General features: G+C 38.0%; 3 protein-coding genes across 23 annotated transcripts in view; 1 reads left to right on the forward strand and 2 right to left on the reverse strand.

Annotated features, from left to right (window-relative positions):
* Nucleotides 1-1,864: 1,864 nt before the first annotated feature.
* miox (myo-inositol oxygenase) lies at nt 1,865-9,022 on the forward strand. Of its 2 annotated transcripts, XM_086074625.1 has the most exons (11): nt 1,865-2,116; nt 2,194-2,268; nt 3,167-3,247; nt 3,888-4,050; nt 4,222-4,289; nt 5,492-5,601; nt 5,796-5,863; nt 6,616-6,665; nt 6,750-6,862; nt 7,955-8,100; nt 8,174-9,022. In XM_086074625.1, exons 1-10 carry the CDS (start codon nt 2,099-2,101, stop codon nt 8,061-8,063), a joined length of 855 nt encoding a protein of 284 aa, XP_085930751.1. In that variant the 5' UTR covers nt 1,865-2,098; the 3' UTR covers nt 8,064-8,100; nt 8,174-9,022. The 2 variants fall into 2 exon arrangements, with proteins under 2 accessions (XP_085930751.1, XP_085930750.1); XM_086074624.1 differs by having other exon boundaries at nt 7,955-9,022.
* lmf2a (lipase maturation factor 2a) lies at nt 8,200-16,560 on the reverse strand. Of its 2 annotated transcripts, none has more exons than XM_086074622.1 (14): nt 16,291-16,560; nt 15,438-15,691; nt 15,340-15,368; nt 14,153-14,346; nt 13,573-13,751; nt 13,338-13,476; nt 11,594-11,722; nt 11,413-11,518; nt 11,235-11,331; nt 10,927-11,109; nt 9,906-10,074; nt 9,673-9,784; nt 9,048-9,156; nt 8,200-8,883 (listed from the first exon to the last, which is right to left on the reverse strand). In XM_086074622.1, the coding sequence occupies exons 1-14, from the start codon at nt 16,382-16,384 to the stop codon at nt 8,524-8,526; spliced, it is 2,154 nt and encodes a 717-aa protein (XP_085930748.1). In that variant the 5' UTR covers nt 16,385-16,560; the 3' UTR covers nt 8,200-8,523. The 2 variants fall into 2 exon arrangements, with proteins under 2 accessions (XP_085930748.1, XP_085930749.1); XM_086074623.1 differs by having other exon boundaries at nt 16,347-16,545.
* Nucleotides 16,561-17,020: 460 nt separating this feature from the next.
* c2cd5 (C2 calcium dependent domain containing 5) overlaps nt 17,021-20,442 on the reverse strand; it is a 32,147-nt gene continuing 28,725 nt past the window's right edge. For all 19 annotated transcript variants that reach the window (XM_086074621.1, XM_086074602.1, XM_086074601.1 and 16 more), the window contains 3 exons: nt 18,776-18,972; nt 18,539-18,685; nt 17,021-18,391 (listed from right to left, as the gene is read on the reverse strand). In XM_086074621.1, coding sequence (XP_085930747.1) covers nt 18,266-18,391; nt 18,539-18,685; nt 18,776-18,972 — 470 coding nt within the window. In that variant the 3' untranslated portion in view covers nt 17,021-18,265. The remainder of the gene's footprint in view (nt 18,392-18,538; nt 18,686-18,775; nt 18,973-20,442) is intronic.

Genomic DNA, 20,442 nt, shown 5'->3' on the forward strand with positions numbered 1-20,442 from the left:
AAAAAAATACAACTAACTAGAAATAGTTCAAATGAATTTTTGACGTCTATAGCCGTCAATGGCAGTCAGTGGATGAGTTAAGAGCCTCATAATACTACACAAAGTGCTGTGAAAAGATTTGCTCCTTCTCAAATTCTTATTTTTGACATTCTGTAGTTATCACCACTTTAATATTTATGATCATGAAACAAATGATAACCCAAGTGTAGTAAACATAAAATTACGTTCTTAAAAGTTAATTATATTGATTGATAGTCATTTAAAAATAAATATTTTAAGCTTCCCCCTTAGCCTAATAACTTTTTGGTCCACCGTCAGCAGTAACTGAAATCAAGTTTTCAATAACTGGCAATGACTTTCTCGAACCTATGAGTTTTTCAAAACAAATACTATAAACCATGCAAACGATTTATTAACTCTGTGGAGAAGTTGCCATTTGTTGACCTGCGACCTTTATTGTGAGTCAACTACTTTTAAATGAATGACCTTTTCCCCATTCTTTGGGGATTCATGTCTGTCTCTAAATCATAACAAAATAGTCCAATTAACGTTTGAGACATAGGCATAACAACTCCTTTGTCCTTTTCTAGTCTCGGAAGCCATTTTTTTCCCTTCTTGCTTTCACTCATTCAATCCCAGCCATTTTCACTGAAGCAATCACCTTTGCTCCCGGCTGTTTTACTGGATTTTAACTGATTTTGCAAGGCCCACCGATTATTGTGTTCTTTTTTTTTTTTTTTTTTTTTTTAGATTATTGTGTTCTATTGCTATAAAAACATGGAACCTACCAAAAGAAATATATATTCTCTTCTTTCATCAGGAAAACATTTACATTTCTATCTGTTTCCGTTTTGCAGCAATTAGCATTAGAATATAGCTAAGTTTCTTCATTATTCACAAACTTGTTGAAAACACTGGCAAAAAGCTTGTTGCAACATGGGCCTGGCTGATCTCTTAGACTCTGCTGCCACCTGCTGGCCGTTTTTGTAATAACCGTTTAGAGGCTGCTTATGCTCTAGCATAAATTTGGGGGGGGGGGGGGAAACATATAAATACGTTTTTGGGACACTGGTAATATTTAAAATGAGTTAAGCTTTTCCAGTGTTGCCATTTTCTTAGTGGTGATATCCTCGTCCTTTCTTTGTGATGTCACTGCTCTTCCTAAGAAGTTAAGAAGGCCGTTCTGATGGCTAAACCTGTTGCCGTGATAAGGTACACTATAGTGACTTATTCTGGCCCGATGGCGAAATTAAGTCGCTTGAAAAGTGCATCTTTCTCGGTGTGAGAAGTTGGTTAGATCATGCCTTATCTATTTGTCTTGGCTGATTTCGGCGCAAAGTCTCCATGTTTATGCTTTTGTTGGTGTGATGCTGGTATTGAGGTTTGGTGTGTAAATTCAAACTTTGGAATATAAAAAGGATGACTCGTCAAAGTCAAGTAGAGTGTCATGAATACCAAGAGAAAAGTTACTGACAATTTTGTATGATCACAATACTGACCAATTTTCATATTCGGGATGTTTGATGCATCCAAAAACTATATTGATGGAGCGTTCTGCGGTCGGCGCAATTGCTGGTTGTGTTGACGTCCGTCCTGTCAATCGTAATCTTTACCACTTACTGCCAAGTGCCCTGTGAGATTTCAACGTTGATCATGGCTGCACTAAGTCTGACTAACTCAATTCAGTTTTTGTCGTCTCACGCACACACGTCCAAATGGCAATCGATCTGTTCTTAGCCCGGTGTTACGCAAATCTTATTTGATTTGGATCCACATGCATCCGCAAGTACCATATCACAAGTGATGTGACGTCAAAGCTGGGTTTGCAGGTTTGATAGGAGTAGTGCTGTTTTCAGCAGCATTAAAGATCAACTAGTTGGTGTCGACAAAGAAGCACACTGAGTACTTCTTGGCGGGTGGAAACAAGTTATTGGAAAACTCGAACATGGGCAGGATTGCATAAACACACAAAGGTCAATGTTGAATACAAACACCGCGTCGGTTTCGCTGAAGTTTGGTTAAACTGTGACTGGACACACAGAGTGGACGCAACATATAAATTGGCAACACAACAACAACAACTTGTCATCTTACAAACATGAGTGGCATCAACTTGGTAAGTAGGCTTCTTCAGGAAAACGTTATATACTGTATGTTATGTAAATCTGAATGGTATTGTTGTTGTTGTTGCAGGGTCCAGACCCATATCTGGATTATCACACAAATCTGACACCGAAAACCAAAAAGGAAGACTATAGAAACTTTGAGGCAAGTTAATAAACAAATTAATTGTCAATGTACAGTATATGTGCAAAGACTGAAATGAAAAAAACAGTTGGTAGGAACTCACTACTGAAATGCACCTGTGGATACACTGCCATTGACTAACTATTTTTATTAGTTTAACATTTTTTTCCTACTTTTGTTAACAAGAGTATGAAAACCTCAAAATTTGTTGTACGTTTAAAACAGATATACAATTTGTGATTAATCGTGAGTTAACTAGTGAAGCATGCGATTAATTACGATTAAAATCCTGACGCCCCTAATTTTTAATTATCTTTTCTTTTTAGAAAAAATAATAAAATAAATTTAATTTTTTATGATCTTTTTTTTTTATTATTTAAAGAAAAGATTATAAAAAATTACGGGCATCAGGCGATTACAATTTGTAAAACTTCACTAGTTAACTCACGATTAATCACATATTTTATATCTGTTCTAATACATTAAAAAAAAATCTTGGTTTTCATAACTCTTGTTGACAAAAGTGGGAAAAATGTTAAACTAATAGAAATAGTTCAAATGAATTTTTGACGTCTGTAGCCGTCAATGGCAGTGAATGAGTTAATTATGTTTTTTTGTTGTTAGCTGTAATCCTCAAAATTTATTTAAAAAAGTCATTAAATATTTAGTCAACAGAATTGTACTAATATACTAAACTCAATTTAAGTTTTACTCCGTATACTCATGTATTAAAATGGATGTATGTTTAGGCCAAAACTGAGAATCTGTTTTTCAGTACGTTCATGCATGGTTACTCACTGGACAGTTCATTAGGTACACCTGCAGCAACCCTTCACAACAGCTGTCGTAAATTGACACTTTTATGCACGCAAATGCAAATTGATATGAATTTAAAATAACGTCGATTGCGTCGCTTCAGAAGGGGACTGTTGCTGACCATGTGTACGACACATACAAGCTGATGCACACCAACCAGAATGTGGACTTTGTCAAGCGAAAGGTGAGACTGCACACACTAACACACATTCTCTGAATCCATGTTTTGTGAACTTTTTTTTTGGGGGGGGGGGGGGGGGGTGTTATTGACCGATTATCTATTAAGTCACCAAGCCAGGTCATGTTCAGTCGGAAATTTGAATTGGTTAACCCATATCTTCAGTGCAGTCTAACCTTTGGTGTTCGACTGCCATTATTTTTTTCAGATAATTTAGCAGAAAATTCTGATAGCAAATTAATAAATCAGCTAATTAATTAGGACAAAAAATATAAAGAATAATAGACAACACTGAACTGTACTTTGTCGTTTAATATATATATATATATATATATATATATATTTTTTTTGTACTTAGAGAGGGGGTTGAACATAATTATCTTGGACCAATGTTGTAATGTGTTAAGAACAATGCTGCCCCATCTCATGCAAATGAGCCACTGCTCACCCCTCGCCATCTACTGTGGGGTGTTGTTGCTGTTTGCTAATGCTAATATTTTCAATAACTTAAGCCTTTTTTTTTATCATATTCAAATGGTTCCATGTTCCAAAATGAAGCATGACTAAGTGCTAATGATATTTAGAGTTCTGAAGACTATAACAGAAATAAATCCAGGGTACCGCTACCTTTGGGCCTTCCCCGCAGCACTTGGAATGGAGTGGCTGCACCCATGTCGAGATGCCCTTGATGGACGCCATCATGTCCCTGGACCAGCTGGTGGACGAGTCCGATCCAGACGTGAACTTCCCCAACTCCTTGCACGCCTTCCAGACGGCCGAGGGCGTTCGCAGAGAGCATCCAGACAAAGGTACGTACGTCACTGACACCTTCATGAGAGCGTGAAAGGTATAAAAGTAGTAAATTAATGCAAAAAGACACAGGATTGTGTTCATGTAAATACCAATTGAGTGCATAAATATGACACCATTAGCACATCAAATGGAGTCTGTATCATGTATGTTAAATGTCTTCCTCCCAGACTGGTTCCAGCTCGTGGGTCTGATTCACGATGTTGGGAAAGTTATGGCGCTGTGGGGGGAACCTCAGGTAAGACGCAATTAAAAAAAAATTTTTGGGGTTACTCTTACCTACTGTTCACGTCAAATGTTAACTGTTTTGACATATGGCAGCAATAAAAATCCCGTAAATGTTGTTTTTACTGGTGAAATTTGATATTTTTTCTGAAACAACAACAAATATTTGAAACTAAAATCGATTTTTAGATTCACCAATGTGTTAAATCTGTGAACCGACAGATACCTTAAATGTGTGTACTTTTTATGGGAAATTGGCATCAACCTTCAAAATGAACTCATTCACTGCCATTGACGGTTATAAAGGTCAAAAATTCATTTGAACTATTTCTATTTAACATTTTTCCACTTTTGTTATGAAAACCTATAATGTTTTTTATTGTACATTTAGAACAGATAGAGTTTGTGATTAATCGTGAGTTAACCAGTGAAAAAAGATTATTAAAAATTAGGGGCATCAGACGATTAAAATGTGTAATCGCAATTCTAAATGTACCCCAACATTTTTTTTCCAGGTTTGTATACTCTTAACAAAAGTGGAAAAACATTTTAACTAATAGAAATAGTTAAAATAAATGTATGGCAGTGAATGAGTTAATAAAGGGATATGCGATCCTTAACTCATTCACAGCCATTGACGGCTATAGACGTCAACAAGAGTATGAAAACCCAGAACATTATTTTTTTTACTGCACATTTAGAAAATATATAACATTTTTGATTAATCGTGAGTTAACTAGTGAAGTCATGGGATTAATTATGAAAATTTTCCAATTTTTAATAATCTTTTCTTATTTTTTTATTTAAAAAAGTAATTTAATTTTTTTATTTTATTTAAAAAAAAAGATTATTAAAAAATTAATGGCATCAGGCGATTAATTTTTTAAATCATAATTAATAGCATGACTTCACTAGTTAACTCACGATTAATCACACATTTTCTAATTGTACAATAAAAAAACAATCAAAGTTTTCATACTCTTGTTAACAAAAGTGGGAAAAATGTTCAACTAATAGAAATAGTTCAAATGATTTTTTTTATGTTTATAGCCGTCAATGGCAGTGAATGAGATTTAATATCAGTCAGGCTAATAATATATTTAGCATCATTTGATATATAGATATTATGAATATATTCTCAACCTGGAACATGCACTGTTTACATGGAAATATTCTACTTGTGGCCCATGGTCTTTCTTCCACATCCGTCCACAGTGGGCCGTGGTGGGTGACACGTTCCCCGTGGGCTGCGAGTTTCAAGACTCCATCGTGTTCCGAGACAGCACCTTCAAAGAAAACCCGGACGACACAAATCCCAGATACAAGTAGATATGCTCCCGCTAAAACTGACACCCAAAAGCAGGATTTGTTGTCAAGGTTTGATGGGCTGATTTATTCTTAAAAGAAAACTGATCGCACAAATGAAGTACAGCAAATTTTATTCTTGTTTATTTAACATGACAATCACTATTTTCTTAAAGATGCACAACTTTTCATGTATTCTGATGTTTTTGTTCAGCTCAAAATATGGAATCTACAATGAATACTGCGGGCTTGACAATGTCCTCATGTCCTGGGGCCATGATGGTGAGTAACACACTCTAAAAAGAGTTGTGTTATTTTTTAAATTTGGGTCAAAAGGGTTGTTTACTATGGGCCTTTGATATAAACTGCATTAGATCTTTTAATTAGTCATAGCATTTTAACTCATTCGCTGCCATTGACGGCTATAGACGTCAAAAAATCATTTGAACTATTTCTAGTTAGTTTAACATTTTTTTCCACTTTTGTTAACAAGAGTATGAAAACCTAGAAAAATTATTGTATATTTAGAACAGATATAACATTTGTGATTAATCGTGAGTTAACTATTGAAGCCATGCAATTAATTACAATTAAATAATTTAATCGCCTGACGCGATTTAAAAAAAGAAAGAAAAGATTATTAAAAATTAGAGGCGTCAGGCGATTAAAATTTCTAATCGTAATTAATCGCATGACTTCATTAGTTAACTCACGATTAATCACGCCTTTTATATCTGTTCTAAATGTACAATAAAAAAATGTAGGTTTTCATACACTTGTTAACAAAAGTGGGATTTTTTTAACTAATAGAAATAGTTCAAATGAATTTTTGACGTCTATAGACGTCAATGGCAGTGAATGAGTTAAAATCAGAGATAGTATTTTATTGTAGATTTGGTTTATAGTTCACTTTATTTGCTCAAATCAAATTAGCAGTAAAAAAGAAAACTAATATAAACCAACCAAAGATCAAAAAGTGTGGACTGAAGCCAAGCTATTGGAGGTCTATAATGTCTTGGTGTTGTGTGCCTCAGAGTACCTTTACCGCGTTCTGCAGTTCAACAAGTGCAACATCCCCGAGGAGGCAAGTAACGGCCCTCGCTGAGTCATACACCCCCGCGGCCACATCCCGACTCAGTGCCACGCTGATTATGTGCTGTCCTTGCAGGGCCTCAACATGATCCGCTACCATTCCTTCTACCCCTGGCACTCCCAAGGCGACTACATGTACCTGTGTGACGACAAAGACCTGCAAATGCTACCTTGGGTAAACGAGTTTAAGTGAGTGGCAGACAATTTGTTTTTTTTCGGTTGACTTGCATTAAGTTCAAAATTAATAAGCCCTATTCAAGACATGTCGAAAAAAATCTGAATGTTCTCCAGTGACATGACTGTAAGACATTAATTGTTTTGGTTCGTAAGAACAAAGAAAGCAGCCGTCTAAAACAAAAACACTTTTTAAAATTATATTCTCTTATTAGAGATAGACCAATTTTATTTTCAGGGCCGATAACGATACCGATTATTAGAAGTCAAGGACGCCGATAACCGATATTTTTTCACTAAAAAAGGTCAAATATAGGCATCAAAATTTTGAAAGAAAAAATACAAACTTCAGCATGTTTATTTAGCAACTTTTAGGGTTTGTAAAATAGTGTTGTTTTTTTTTACAAAAAAAAAATCTTAGTCAAAAGACATCAAAAAGTTCCGGGATCTCCCAGTAGCATGTTTTCAAAAGTTAAATAAAAACAATTATTTTCTACAGTAAATAAAGTATTCAAAATTTCAAAATATTTGAAGTATTACATTTTTACTTACCTTAGTTTGAATTAAAATAAAAAAATAAAAAATAATGTGCAGAGAGTTCCCAAAGTTAGCAGCAGCTCTAAAAATGTAAATAATTTGTTTCTTGAAGGTAACACTTTTTTAAATGGATCTATTATCGGCCATATGATTCTTCAAAATGGCAGATGTCAATATTCATCAAAATGCTGAATATCGGCACAGATAATCGGTCTATCGCTGTACTCTATACGAAAATAGTTTTTAATATTATAATAATTTTTTTTTTTTACAAATCTAGTTCTCCCTCATAATAAATGTGATCCAATAGATCTGCAAACTGTTGCGCTCAAGTGCCACATTTGAATTTTAAGGAGTATCAGGTCATTTGTAAAAAAAATTAAAAGTGTATGTAAAATGTTACTTTCATAAAACTATTTAACATGATCCAGTTGTGTCACAGAAGTATTTTGACGTGACACAAACTGTTCTAACATTGTGCAGTATTTTCAGGAAATGTCTATTAGTTTCAGTAGGGACTAAGAATTTTGACCTTAACTGCACCTCTGTGTGCGTTTGTTTTCCTTGCAGCAAATTCGATCTCTACACAAAAGCGTCGGAGCTGCCTGACGTGGAGAAGCTGCGTCCGTACTATCAGTCATTGATCGACAAGTACTGTCCCGGCATACTGAAGTGGTGAAAGAGCACAGCGAAAATTATTCATTCACCACCAAACAGTGCGTTTTTTTCTTTCTTTGAAACCACACTAATTTCCAGTATTTAGTCGCTATATGTTGTTCTTTGTGACAGGTATGAAGCAGTTGTTGGATAAAAACGACTTTCAAGACAACCATTTATTGTATTTCAATTTTTAAAAAACAAAACGTTTTTTATGTAGTGCACACAAAGAAACGACGTGTTTGTGTGTATAAAAGTGCTACATTGACACAACTTGAAGTTACCACAAGTAGAAAAAATGCTTGCATGCAACTTCCGGGTTCATGTTGGTTGCAAAGTGAGTGTTTCCCTAAATAAAATTAAAAAATAAATCATTCAAAGTGATATTTCATATGAACATGTACACAAGTGAGCCCAAAACAAAGTACAAATATATACACACATACCTCTTTGCTCAATTTGGTAACATCAGCCCTTCTCTCTCACTGGTCTTCTGACTCTACTACTTCTCCCTCCTCTTCATCATCATCATCATCATCATCATCATCATCATCATCAGTGACATCCTCTCTCTCATTCTCCTCACCATCCTTTTTACCCACACAATCCTCTTTTTCCTCATCCACCGTCTTTTTTGCGTCGGGCGCAGCCTCTTTTGGATCGGAAATGCCCGCGGCGTGCTTTTGCCTCCTGGGTAACGCCAGCAGCAGGCACAAGGTGGCGCTGCAACCGACCAGTGTCCAGATGAGCGTTGGTGCGTGGACGCCCGACACCTGGGCGCGCACCCACCGCACCGACCGGGCTACGGCGGAGTTCAACAGGCGGCGTGGAGGCGACTTGTCCTGCCAAGTTGTTATTCATACAATAATGCTCAGTTTAGAGTGAAGTAAGCAGCAACCTGTCTTAACCTGTTGAAATGCACTGAAATGCCTTTCATCTGTTTTAGCAACCCTTAAAAAAATAAAGTCTTCAAGTACCGAATGCAGGCACCCTCCCCCAAATGTACCTTGAGTCCATGTTGCTGGAGCATGCTCTCGAGGAATGGGTGGCCCAGATACACAACAGGGTAAAATTCATCACTGTAGACCCTCCTCCACCAGCGCTGCGGGTATGTTCTGTACACAGGCAGCATCTTATTACTGCACCTGTTATCTAACTCATTCACTGCCATTGACGGCTATAGACGTCAAAAATTAATTTGAACTATTTCTATTAGTTTCACATTTCCCCCCCACTTTTGTTAATAAGAGTATGAAAACCTAGAAAATTTTTTTTATTGTACATTTAGGACAGATATAAAATTTGGGATTAATCATGAGTTAACTATTAAAATGCGATTAATTACAAAAAGAAAAAAGATTATTAAAAATTTGAGGCATCAGGCGATAAAAATTTCTAATCGTTATTAATCGCATGACTTCATTAGTTAACTCACGATTAATCACACATTTTATATCTGTTCTAAATGTACAATAAAAAAATCTAGGTTTTCTTACTCTAGTTAACAAAAGTGGGATTTTCTTTTTTTAACTATTAGAAATAGTTCAAATAAATTGTTCACGTCTAGAGCCGTCAATGGCAGTGAATGAGTTAAGTATTTGATTTTGAACCTGAGTGTGAGTTCTACTAACCCATCCTCTTTGGGTTCGGTAAACCAGTATCGGTAGCGGTGGGCTCGCAGATAGGCAGGGGGCTGCTGGTGGAAAGGGTAGCGAGTGACATCTGTCTGGATCAGCTCGACGACTGCGCCACACAAATAAAACGTGTCGGCCATTAAAGCAGCCAAAATGCGCAATCACGGCTAGCCTCTATTCACGTACATTGTCTGACAAGGAGCAGACTTCAGTTTCAGAAGCGGCCTTACCGTCCGTCTTGCCCTGCAGGAGTCGGTGCACGAGGCTGGTGAACCACGGCGCCTGCGTGTGGCTACCGAGGGCGGCGAACCACATCTGCCAGTCCAAGCGGGGCTGGTGGGGCGTCACCATTGGGGGCGGAGCGCTCAGGTTGCCAGGTTTGTACATAAAGTCGATTTCCTGCAAGGGAAGAAGAAAAAGAAAAAGGTGCCACAAAAAGAGTAGGAAAAAGCTTGATTTGAATGTTTCAAGAGCAATCTTCACATTTTCAAATTTATTCCCCAATTTTTTTTAAATACTTTTTTTTCACATTTTCAAAATCTTCAGATTTTTAATAAGTTAAAAAAAATAATAATTATTTAAAATTAAATACTCATGATTTATTTTCCAAAGTCAAAGAAACACAGCAGAAGGATAAAATAGCCACATGCGGTTCTAAGGCATCCCAATCACTAGACAGTCGTACCTTGACTTAAAAACATAATCCAAAAAATGTGAGCACAAAACACAACTGTACCGTACTAATTAATAACGTGGACTGATGGTTGTGAGGTTCACTGCCGCCATCTAGTGGCAGAGTGCCTGAACCTTATTTGAAAATCAAATTTTGGCTCAAAAAAGAAAAGAAAAAAAAAGAACAAGCGATTGCTCATAACTCGAAAAATTCTTAAATTAGAGCACTTGTAAGCCAAGGTACCATTGAATTGGGATTTTTATAGAGGACTATTTAGTTCTGTTCACTCTTTAGTGTGATAAAAATTGATTTTGAACCCTACTCCGTCAATATGTCATTGCTTTCATATAGTTACAATGAACCAGAGCAACATCAACTGGTAGACCTTCCAAAATAAATGAATAAATTACATGACGTCATGAACTAAGCGTTCAGTATTTTACAAAATCAACACAAATGAAGCCTTTTGTCCATCCACATTGTGAGGAATACATTAAGGACACTATATACTGAGACAGCAGGCCCAAAAAAAATAATAATTGTGATTCAGGACAAAGACTTAGTTTTGCTCCTCTCACCGTCCAGGTGATGCCGTCGTTACTTCCCTCTACGACGACCTCGGGCCGCCCACCCACGCCAGTCATCCTTCGGAACAACCCGTACGAGTTAACCAGCTGGTAGCGATCCACAAGACTGTAGGCTCGACGCACTTCGGGCCACAGCTTGGAAGTGGAGTCATGTTCTATGTAGGTGAATGGCACCTGCAAAAAAAAAAAAAGAAGGAAAAAAATGCTGGATACAATCCTTGCAAATGGGCAAATGTATTTTGTTATTCAAAATATTGGCTCTTGCTCTTGTTAACACCGACATGTGAAGTTCAACTCACCAGGCTGATAGTGAACATGGCGGCGGCGGCGGCAGCAAATACCGTCCACTGGAGTGTAGACCAAAACCTCCTGAGGAAACCAGAGACACACGCACACCTGGGAAGAAATGGCATTTTTTAAATATCAAAACAACCTACTACGAATAGTGCCGCACACACGCAAACACAGGAGCGGTACCTGTGCATGGCTGCGAGAATCTCCCAAGTGAGGGAGAGAACGCCGACCCACACGCATGGGAAGATGGCACTCTTCAGAAAGTGGTTAAAGTGGTGGTAGGTGAATGCTGAAAGAGATTTTTAAAAAAAAAATGAATTTTGCATGTGTATATTTAAAGACAGCCTTTTCATACAAAGCGTACCCATTTTGGAAGTGATGGCCCTCGTAGTCGTGTCCACTTTCAGGTCAAAACACACGATTGCGCCAAAGATAATCAGAGACAAGACAGCAAGCTCCAGAATGGAACGCAGCCACGACCACAGTTTGGACTCTGAATGGAGTTAAGTATATAATGCATGAAGTAGTTTTTTGGGTCACACCAACAGAAAAGAACTGTCGTAGCCAAAATGCGACCAGAACCAAGTTTCAATTTTGAACGGCATGGCGAGTTAGTGCTCAGCAGATCACAATTGTACTTTGAGGAATTTTACAATGAGAGGAGAAGTTGCATTATCCAGCTTGTGCCTTACAGACAGGAGATCTGGTTTCAAACATCGGTTTGTGATACATATTAGTATTTGCGGCAAAACATAACAAGAAAAAAAAATTAACAAGTAATACATTTAGAGAATAATGTGGAGAGAAAAAAAGAAAAGAAAATGGCAATTTTTCATAAAACAAGTCTTAATAGTAAAAAGGTAGAAAATAAGAACTGTAACATTATGAAAGAAAGTTGTAATACGAGTTAAGCTGCAATATTACGAGCAGAAGAAATACTGTGGAATAAAGTTAAGCACATCTAACTGTCTGGAGATCCAGATTTGAATCTCTGTATGAAGTCATATTCAGAGCACACTGTTAAGAAAAACAACAACTAATTAAAGTCATAGAATTACAAGAATAATATCACTTCATTCTAGAGCTGTCAAACGATTACATTTTTAAATCAGATTAATCACATATTTGAATTTTGATTAATCGCATGATTAAAAAGGCTTTTTTAATCAACATTTTTTGAACGCCAAATTTGAAGAGCATCTGTTATGTGTTAATATTTTCGACATTTAATGTTATGATTTTGTCCACTGCACACTCATCTGCCTCTTTTTAAAATCAGTTAATTACTTGCATAATTTAAAATGGAAAAAAATGACCCCAATAGATTGACATGAACAAATATTCTGAATGTCATACACAAACATTTATTAAATGCTTTACTTTAATATATGTGTTTATGTTTATTGCTGAAACACAACCTGTGCTACCTTTAACGTAACCATCCGCTGTCAGCTAAAGGATCAGCAGCGGTCAAATTAATAGCGTGATTAATCTGCGTTAAACCATGATTAATGCGATAATTGTTTGTGATTAATTAATTAGTTAATGCTTTAACTTTGACAGCACTACTAAATTCACTAAAATAAACATTTCAAAGATTGATTACATATAATAAGAAAAATTTAATTTCATGAGACGTAAGTCATAAAAATTATGAGAATGATACAAGAAAATGATACAGTCGCAACTTAACAATAAAATTTTAGTATTACAAAAATATTTCTCAAAATGTTTTCATTTTATGAGGTTGGAATATTTTGAGAAAAATCTTATATTACCTTTTTTTGAAGTACACCTAGGTTAAGATGGGGTTATTTAAAAAAAAAAAAAAAGAAGCATTTTTCTTTTCAGTGTGGCCTCTTTTAAAGTTGTCATGCACAAGGTTCATACAGACGATGCAGTTACACTTTAAGCCAGAGGTGGCAGTCATGAGTAAAAAAGTGACCCACTCCATAATGCAACTTTAAAGATAAAAAAAAAAAAACTTTTAAGAGTAAGAACTACAAAAACACCTTCTAAGAACTACAACAACAACAAAAACTTGTCACGTACTTGTACATTTTTAGTGCAGAGCATGATCACTGTTAAGGCTTCATGATTTGTCTCACCTTTGTGTTCAGCATCTTCTGCCGTGCGCAGCCAGAAGCGCACATGCCGGTCGTCCAGCAAGGACAAGCAAACAGCCATGGTCAGGAGGTTAAAGAAATTGTAGTTGCCTGACAAAATGATCAACACTTGCAACAGCACCTGTACATAAAAATGAAAGGGGGGGAAAAAAATAAATCATTCAAATGACTTGGAAAAATGACTGCAGGCAAGACCTGACATGTGGCGCACGCTCACCTGCAAGTAGAAAGTGCCGAGTCTGAGCCTGCGCAGAGGACTGAAAAAGAGCAGCGGCATGGCGATCTCGATGGTGAAGGTGCCCGCCACGCTCAGCTTCTGCCACCACACGGGCAACTGGTGGGCAAACCAAGCCAGTGGGGTGGGAATGCACTGGGTTTCATAGTGGTAGGTCATCGCTGGTTGATACAAATAGGGCAAAAAATATATATCCTTGATTAGTGTAATGAAATGTTTTGAAACTATATTTACGTTTCTAACTAAATATAAAGAAATTGTCCATCTTCATTTCTGTCAGTTAATTATGTACATGGGCTTTTGTGGTTGATTCTTAAATCTATTTATTTTAGTAATACTGTATTGAAGACATAAGGTAACAGTCAAATACACAAACTTTTATTATCCGGCACTCAGCAAATGCCCCATACATAATTCAGTTAACGCCTTGGTCACTGAAAGAATACAACTCATGATCCCTGCATAAATTGGTCATGCCGCCAAAGGTGTTTGTGAACGACGTTTTGAAAATAATTGTTTTCACTGTTCAAAAGAGATGTATGAGTGGCAAGAGGCGGCATACCGGTTAAACCCCACCAAGTAGGACAACGTGAGGTGAGCTTCACCACTCCGGAGGCAAACATGAGGCGGAAGAGCAGCCATCGGACGAGCCAAAAGGTGACGCGGTCGTGCTCACAGGCCGCCCGAGAGCCTCTGATGAGAGTCATTGGAGCCACGAGGATGGTGAGGAAGCCCGTCTCCAGAAGCAGGTTGTCCCTGGAGGAAAGCCAGAGTGCTTGTTAAGAGGCTTATAACAGTGATTCTCAGTCGCTGAGAGAGTAATAAGAGATCAGGTGTGTTGCGGGAATTACACAATTACATTGAATTGTAGGGCAAGGCAATTTTTTAAGCACCCTGAATACACCATGTATGACGAAAGTTATTCTACCCTCCCTGAGCGTGCTTTACTGTTTAATGACACCCCACTTGGGAGTTTACTGTAAAACTTAACACCCAACTAAAACAATTACAAGTATTGTAAATTTAAATATAAAACATACTTACTGTTTTAGAAACATTGCTAGTGCTATTGCTCGTCGTCGATGTAAAATACCATTGACAGGCTAATAGAAAATTAGCATTGCGTTCCGTGAGTGAATAATAACTCATAAACGCTGTAAGAACAATACAAGAAAGGTAATATAATACTCAAAAGCACATAGTGTTCCTGATCTGTGAAAAAAATAAGTTATATTAATGAAGCTAAATCACAATTTCTTCTTCTACGCTTATCTTAATGGGAGTGTGTACTCCATGCATGTATGGCACCACACTGCCCCTATGAGGTTAAGGTATGCACAGCAGGAACAGCCAGTGATTTTTTTTTCATTGCTATTATCTTAATAATACACTATTATTTTACTTTGTAATTTGTTTAATTTCCAAGTTTTTAAATCAATAAATAACTGTTTATTAATTGTAATTTCAATATCAGTCTATTATATATTTACTTTTTTTTTACCATAATTGCTCAGCCCTACAAAATTGATCTAAAAGGATTATTTACCATAAATAACGTAGCTTTGTTTATCTATCTATGCCAGCGATGTATAGTGACGGGCATCCCAATTAAATTAAAAGCTAGTCCACGCCACCAGATTGCAGAAACTACAATATGTCTAATGTAAAGTAAAAATAAATATAAGTTGGGAGCCTTTGGCTTCTAGGCACTAATCAGCATTCTGCCATTTTAAGAATGTGACCACTCACCATTGGAAGTAGAGGAAAACCTGCCCCACCTGCCACAGAAACAAAGTGATTATTTACTTGATATTACATTATCATCTCCAGCAGTAGGTCAACATTACCTGGTACATGGACAAGTACAAAGCCCAGAGGCAGAAGAAGACCACGCTGTCCCGCAGCGACGCCACCAGTGTGGCGGCCAGGCTGAGCGCCGCCCCCACCAGGCACAACAACTCCATTGCCGTGTGTGTGTCAAGGCCCAGGTGAGGGCTGAGCCACAGTAGGGTGGGCGAGTCCAGCAGCTGCTCGCCTAGAGACTTGCCGCTAAAGCGCAGCTGCTTACCAGCAGGGAGGAGACCGTCGTTGCCATAGAGACCTACAAAAACACCAACAAAAGAGTTTAATTGGAATCAATTAAAGCTGATGTTTCCAAATGTTATTGTGAGTTGTAATTTTGTGGCAGAATGCTTGTTGGGTGGGTACTTACTAACTACTTCATTGTGACATTTAAGCAAGTTATGTACAATTAAGCTATGAATAGCTTTTTTTTTTTTAACAAGCCGGGACTTTTATGTTTATGTTAAAACTGATTTAAGAGCATCAGCGTTGGTGTCATCATCCAAACTACATTCAAGGGCGTTACAATAACAATGCATAGCCATGGCTCATTACCCCATAACTGTCAGTGTTCAAAAACATGACATACGACCAACCCCATTCTTGCCAGATTTCCTACATACCTGTCAGTGTTGTACACTGGGAATTGTGGGTAATGTAGTTCAAATCTGAGCTCGGTGTTTATCCCCAGATTAGTTTGAGTGTTTCGATTAATGTTCTTTAAATTTCCCTTTTAAAAGGCGGAGACCATTACAGAACTTCCCCGAGCCACGTATGCCGCTGTGCAGAGTTCCGAACCATTAGCAAGGTAGCTCGGTAAAGCCAACTTCAGTGTGTCAATCTTCAAAGTTGCCTTACCTGGAATTTGCATGTAGAGCGAAACAAATGCAATCAAATAGATGACAGCCATGCACCAGAGGAACATGCGTCGTGGCAAAACGGTTTCCCCCATGTTTGGGAGTGAGCTTGATCCTGGGCGGCACGACCCTGCGACCGCGGGACGTTCGAGTAGCTCGCCCAGCCGGGTTGGGACGCGAAGGAGCCGGATGCTAGACAGCGCGGGCTACCGTGCTGATATCTAGCCACGTTCACAACTTCACATTACTTGCGTTTATGTGTGAGTGACTCGCTAGCGACACCCACCGCCGCGGAGTATTCATTGATCAAGCGTTGGACTCCTCGCGAGGAGGTGAGGAAATGCCGTGAGATTACCGTGATAATGCCTTCAGGCTCGGTAGGATCAAAGAATGCTTTTTAAAAGTCTTATAAATATTGTATTTGCCGTTATAAATTAACAAATGTTATTAAGAGCATAGTTTGTATACAGGGTTACGTTTTCGTCATGATCATCAAAATATGGGAAAAACGAATAATTTCGAAGATGGAGAATGTCCCGACTCCCGACGCGAATACGCGGTTTTGAGGTTACGAACAGTTACTCCATGCCTACTGTTTAGCTCAGTAATACGTCACCAAGCTAAAATGCTATCTATTTATTTGCTGTAATTAGACATTTACTGCCGAGTGCCGTATAATTTTGATTATTATTATTATTTTTTAATTATCATAGAAATCAACGAACACAGTCTTACATTTGTTTGAGTTTATTGTGCAAGTATTAACCAGGCAAGCATTACAAGTTCATGGCGATAAAAATTTGGTCTGCATGCTTCTAGCACATTCAAGTTTGGACACAAACACAGGAAATCGAGCACAACCTGTTTTTTTACCCCCCAAAAAACTAAACAAACAAAAAAAGATTTATAGTACCACTAATTCAAACGAGCATTTATTGCACTTACAAAACAACAACAAATGATTAGAAAGCAAATTTATAGTCTGCTTAAAAAAAATCCAGCACTGGATCATCATCTCATCATGAATCAACCACACAGACAAAAATCAGTAGCAGGATTAGGACTCAGACTAAACATGAAAACAGCAGCGATTCAAGCTGAGCAAAGAAATTTGACCTATAATAATAAGCCATGGTTACTTTGAACATATACCATTTTGAACGTTTTTATCATTTGCGATAAAACCATTACAAATTGTATAAATCACATCAAATAGACTGAACAGGACGGGGCGCCGGGGCGGTGACCTGGTTATTTGACACTCAAGAAATAGGGTTGGTGATGTTTCCTGGGAGCAACACTGATCTGGAGCATCTTTAAAAATAAAGACAGTACAAGATGGACTTGGCAAATTTTGTATGCTGATGACTGTCACTTTAAAATACCCCCTGTGAAATGTAGACAATTAAAAACACTGAATGAGAATCCAAGTGCATTAGAAATATTGTAGAGTCAGTTGGACCAATGACTGAAGTGGGTACCAACAACTGGGCCAAATTTGACCTTTATTTTTAATTTTTTATCAAAGGTCTGATTTTCGAATGTCTGTTGAGCGATAACCATGTGGTTAGAGTGATTTTTTCCAGCACAACATGATGTTGTTTATACTAAGAATAAACAACACAATTGATTTGTTTGACACGTTTACTGTAAAATATATATTTGACAAGTTTTATATTGGTATTTGTGCAGTCCAGTTTAAATGAGTGTATTATGGTCGTATCTGGTAACCAAATCCGAATGATACTTGGGAGCTTTGGGCTGACACTTGAGGCGGATGGCGGTTCAACAAGCAAACGTTAGGCGCCTCTTTGGCCGTTGTTTAAAATCCACGCCAGTATTTGCAGCTTTCTTTTGTGCGCAATGTGTTGCTTATTATGACCAGCATACGAACTTTGGGATATTTGACAAAGTTAAGGCAGATGAAGATTGCTCCCATTTGGACGGCTAGACTGTATAGTGTGTGAGGGCGGGTGTCATGTGGCCCCTTCCATTCCACTCGTGCACGCTTGCACGAGGTTTGTCGCGGATGACGCGGGCTCCTGATCTGATTCTCGCACGCATATGACGGCGTCGCCACTCACATTGATGAGACACTGAGCCTGTGACAAACACAAACGGGTGGATTAAAACACTGAAACAGGTCCGATCGTACCCCAAGACTTGAATTTGTTCTGTGACTGGTTATAAATATTTATTTATTTAGCATGACATATGTCTTTAATCTGTTTGTTGGGAGTTAAGTGTACCTGGTTCTTATTGGGATTCTCCATTAACACGCACTCCTTCATGCTGTAGGACACAACGGCATTTCCCCCCAAAGCTGCGACGTGGGCACGAACCATGGCAAACACCTCGGCTATGAACGAATGGAGGAAGCCACTCACACCACCTTCCTGAAAAGGATGAAAACACACAAGACTGGCTGCGAATTCACCTTTTTTCGTTTTTGTTTAGGGGTGATTTGAGTCATTTTTTAACCGTACTTCTCGTAAGGACGTGGTCTCACGAATGAAGAACATGTTAATGATTCCCAAGTATTTCACCACACGCGTGCCGGGGAGGAAGGAAAGCGGCGTCATCTTCACCACGGTGACCGAGCTTCCTCCGAATGAGCAACGGTTGGAGCGCAGCGAGCGGGACCGGCTCTCGGTCAGCGAACTGGAGCGCTCCAGAGATGAGACTGAAGGTTCACAGACCACAAACAGAATTCTTTGCAGGGCATGTTGCTAAATTGCTAAAGGCAGCTGACTGAGGTGACCGTGACAACACTGTGTAATTAAAGTACATAGAATATCCGTGTCTTACATAGTGACATTGTACGAATTGATCAATTATCTAAGCAAAAATAAATAAATAAATAATTGAAAGTTGTAGTTTGTTTGTTACCACACTTTTTTTTTAAAGTAATAAAACAGCAAATTACAGGTTCGTTTTCATATATATTTGTATTAATTTGGTTTTCACCGTAGCTGTTGAACTACTTCAATGTATTAAGTACATTTAGGATCTCACAATGCACTTTTGCAGCTAGGCAGACAGACCACGTGTCATATTAAGGTCAAAAGTGTGCGTTTTAGCCTTTGAATTACTTTTCTCGCATTTGCATCAATCTTCAAAGTCATTTAAAGCAAATTTCAAGCATGGCTAAACTTGTTGCTAGGTGCTTTTGTAGGAAAAAAAAAGAAGAAGTTGTTAGGGTTATTTGAGAAGTTGCCAAATCTAGCACTGAAAGTGCCAAATTGGGCTAACGGCAAAATGTAAAGGTGACACCTGGACCTCTAAAATAGCGAATCACCCCTCTGCCCCATCCCATTCATATTATTTTATACTCATTCTGTAGGGTGCTAAAATGCTAAAATGAATCGTAATGTATCGAAAAACAAAAATTTTGAAGCATGAAATGACCTTTTCAGCAAACATCCTTGTGGTGTTTACGTAACATGTGATCTGACCAAAACAAAGTGCATGTACATGTGATTATTAAAACCAATGCAGTCGTGTGGATGGTGCGGGTGGCCAGACAATCACTTTCCATGCGTGACAGGCGGACAAGACAGTTTACACAGTGTCTGCAGACAGACACACAGACCTGGGAACAGCTGTGGTGTACGTTTACATGTCAGGGAGACGACAACATGACAAGTTACTTTTTCGGACTTTGGGCGATGGGAAAACGGACGGAGATGGCTATGAACCGAGGCGGGCACAATAATAATGCACAAGCCAGCGTGTGAAAGGGCAAATTTGGTTGTAGATGGCTTGTCTAAATCAAGCAGGAAAAAAAAAAGCTTTCAAAGGCACTGTGGATCTCGGATAAGCATACAAATAGGCCACCACTTTATTAGGCGCATCTGCACAATAACATGAAATCCAATGAGACAATCATTACTGTTATTGTAGTATGCAGTGGTGCAGACCCTCACTGCATCAGAACCGTTTAATTGAGTACGCTAACTGCAAACTAAACTACAATCATTTACATACTATATTTCCTCATTGAGTGGCCAAGTGAATTTGTATATACTATTTTACAGGCTGCATCTTAATAAACTTGAATCTGGTAGAAAATACTTTTTCTGTCGTTCAATACAAAAGGTAGTTTATATTATACAGAATCATAAGATAATATGTAGTACTGAATCTTAGGGTG

The sequence above is a fragment of the Leptonotus elevatus genome, chromosome 4 (genome assembly GCF_054856555.1).
Source record: "Leptonotus elevatus isolate MCC_2025b chromosome 4, RoL_Lele_1.0, whole genome shotgun sequence".
Lineage (NCBI taxonomy): Eukaryota > Metazoa > Chordata > Actinopteri > Syngnathiformes > Syngnathidae > Leptonotus > Leptonotus elevatus.

Coding starts and splice junctions, on each gene's coding strand:
- miox (XM_086074624.1), top strand. Junction 2,269..3,166: donor AAGACTATAGAAACTTTGAG/GCAAGTTAATAA, acceptor GCGTCGCTTCAG/AAGGGGACTGTTGCTGACCA. Junction 3,248..3,887: donor TGGACTTTGTCAAGCGAAAG/GTGAGACTGCAC, acceptor CCTTCCCCGCAG/CACTTGGAATGGAGTGGCTG.
- lmf2a (XM_086074622.1), bottom strand. CDS start 16,384: ATGGGGGAAACCGTTTTGCCACGACGCATGTTCCTCTGGTGCATGGCT. Junction 14,347..15,339: donor GTTTTCCTCTACTTCCAATG/GTGAGTGGTCAC, acceptor GCTTTCCTCCAG/GGACAACCTGCTTCTGGAGA. Junction 10,075..10,926: donor ACGACGGCATCACCTGGACG/GTGAGAGGAGCA, acceptor CTTCCCTTGCAG/GAAATCGACTTTATGTACAA.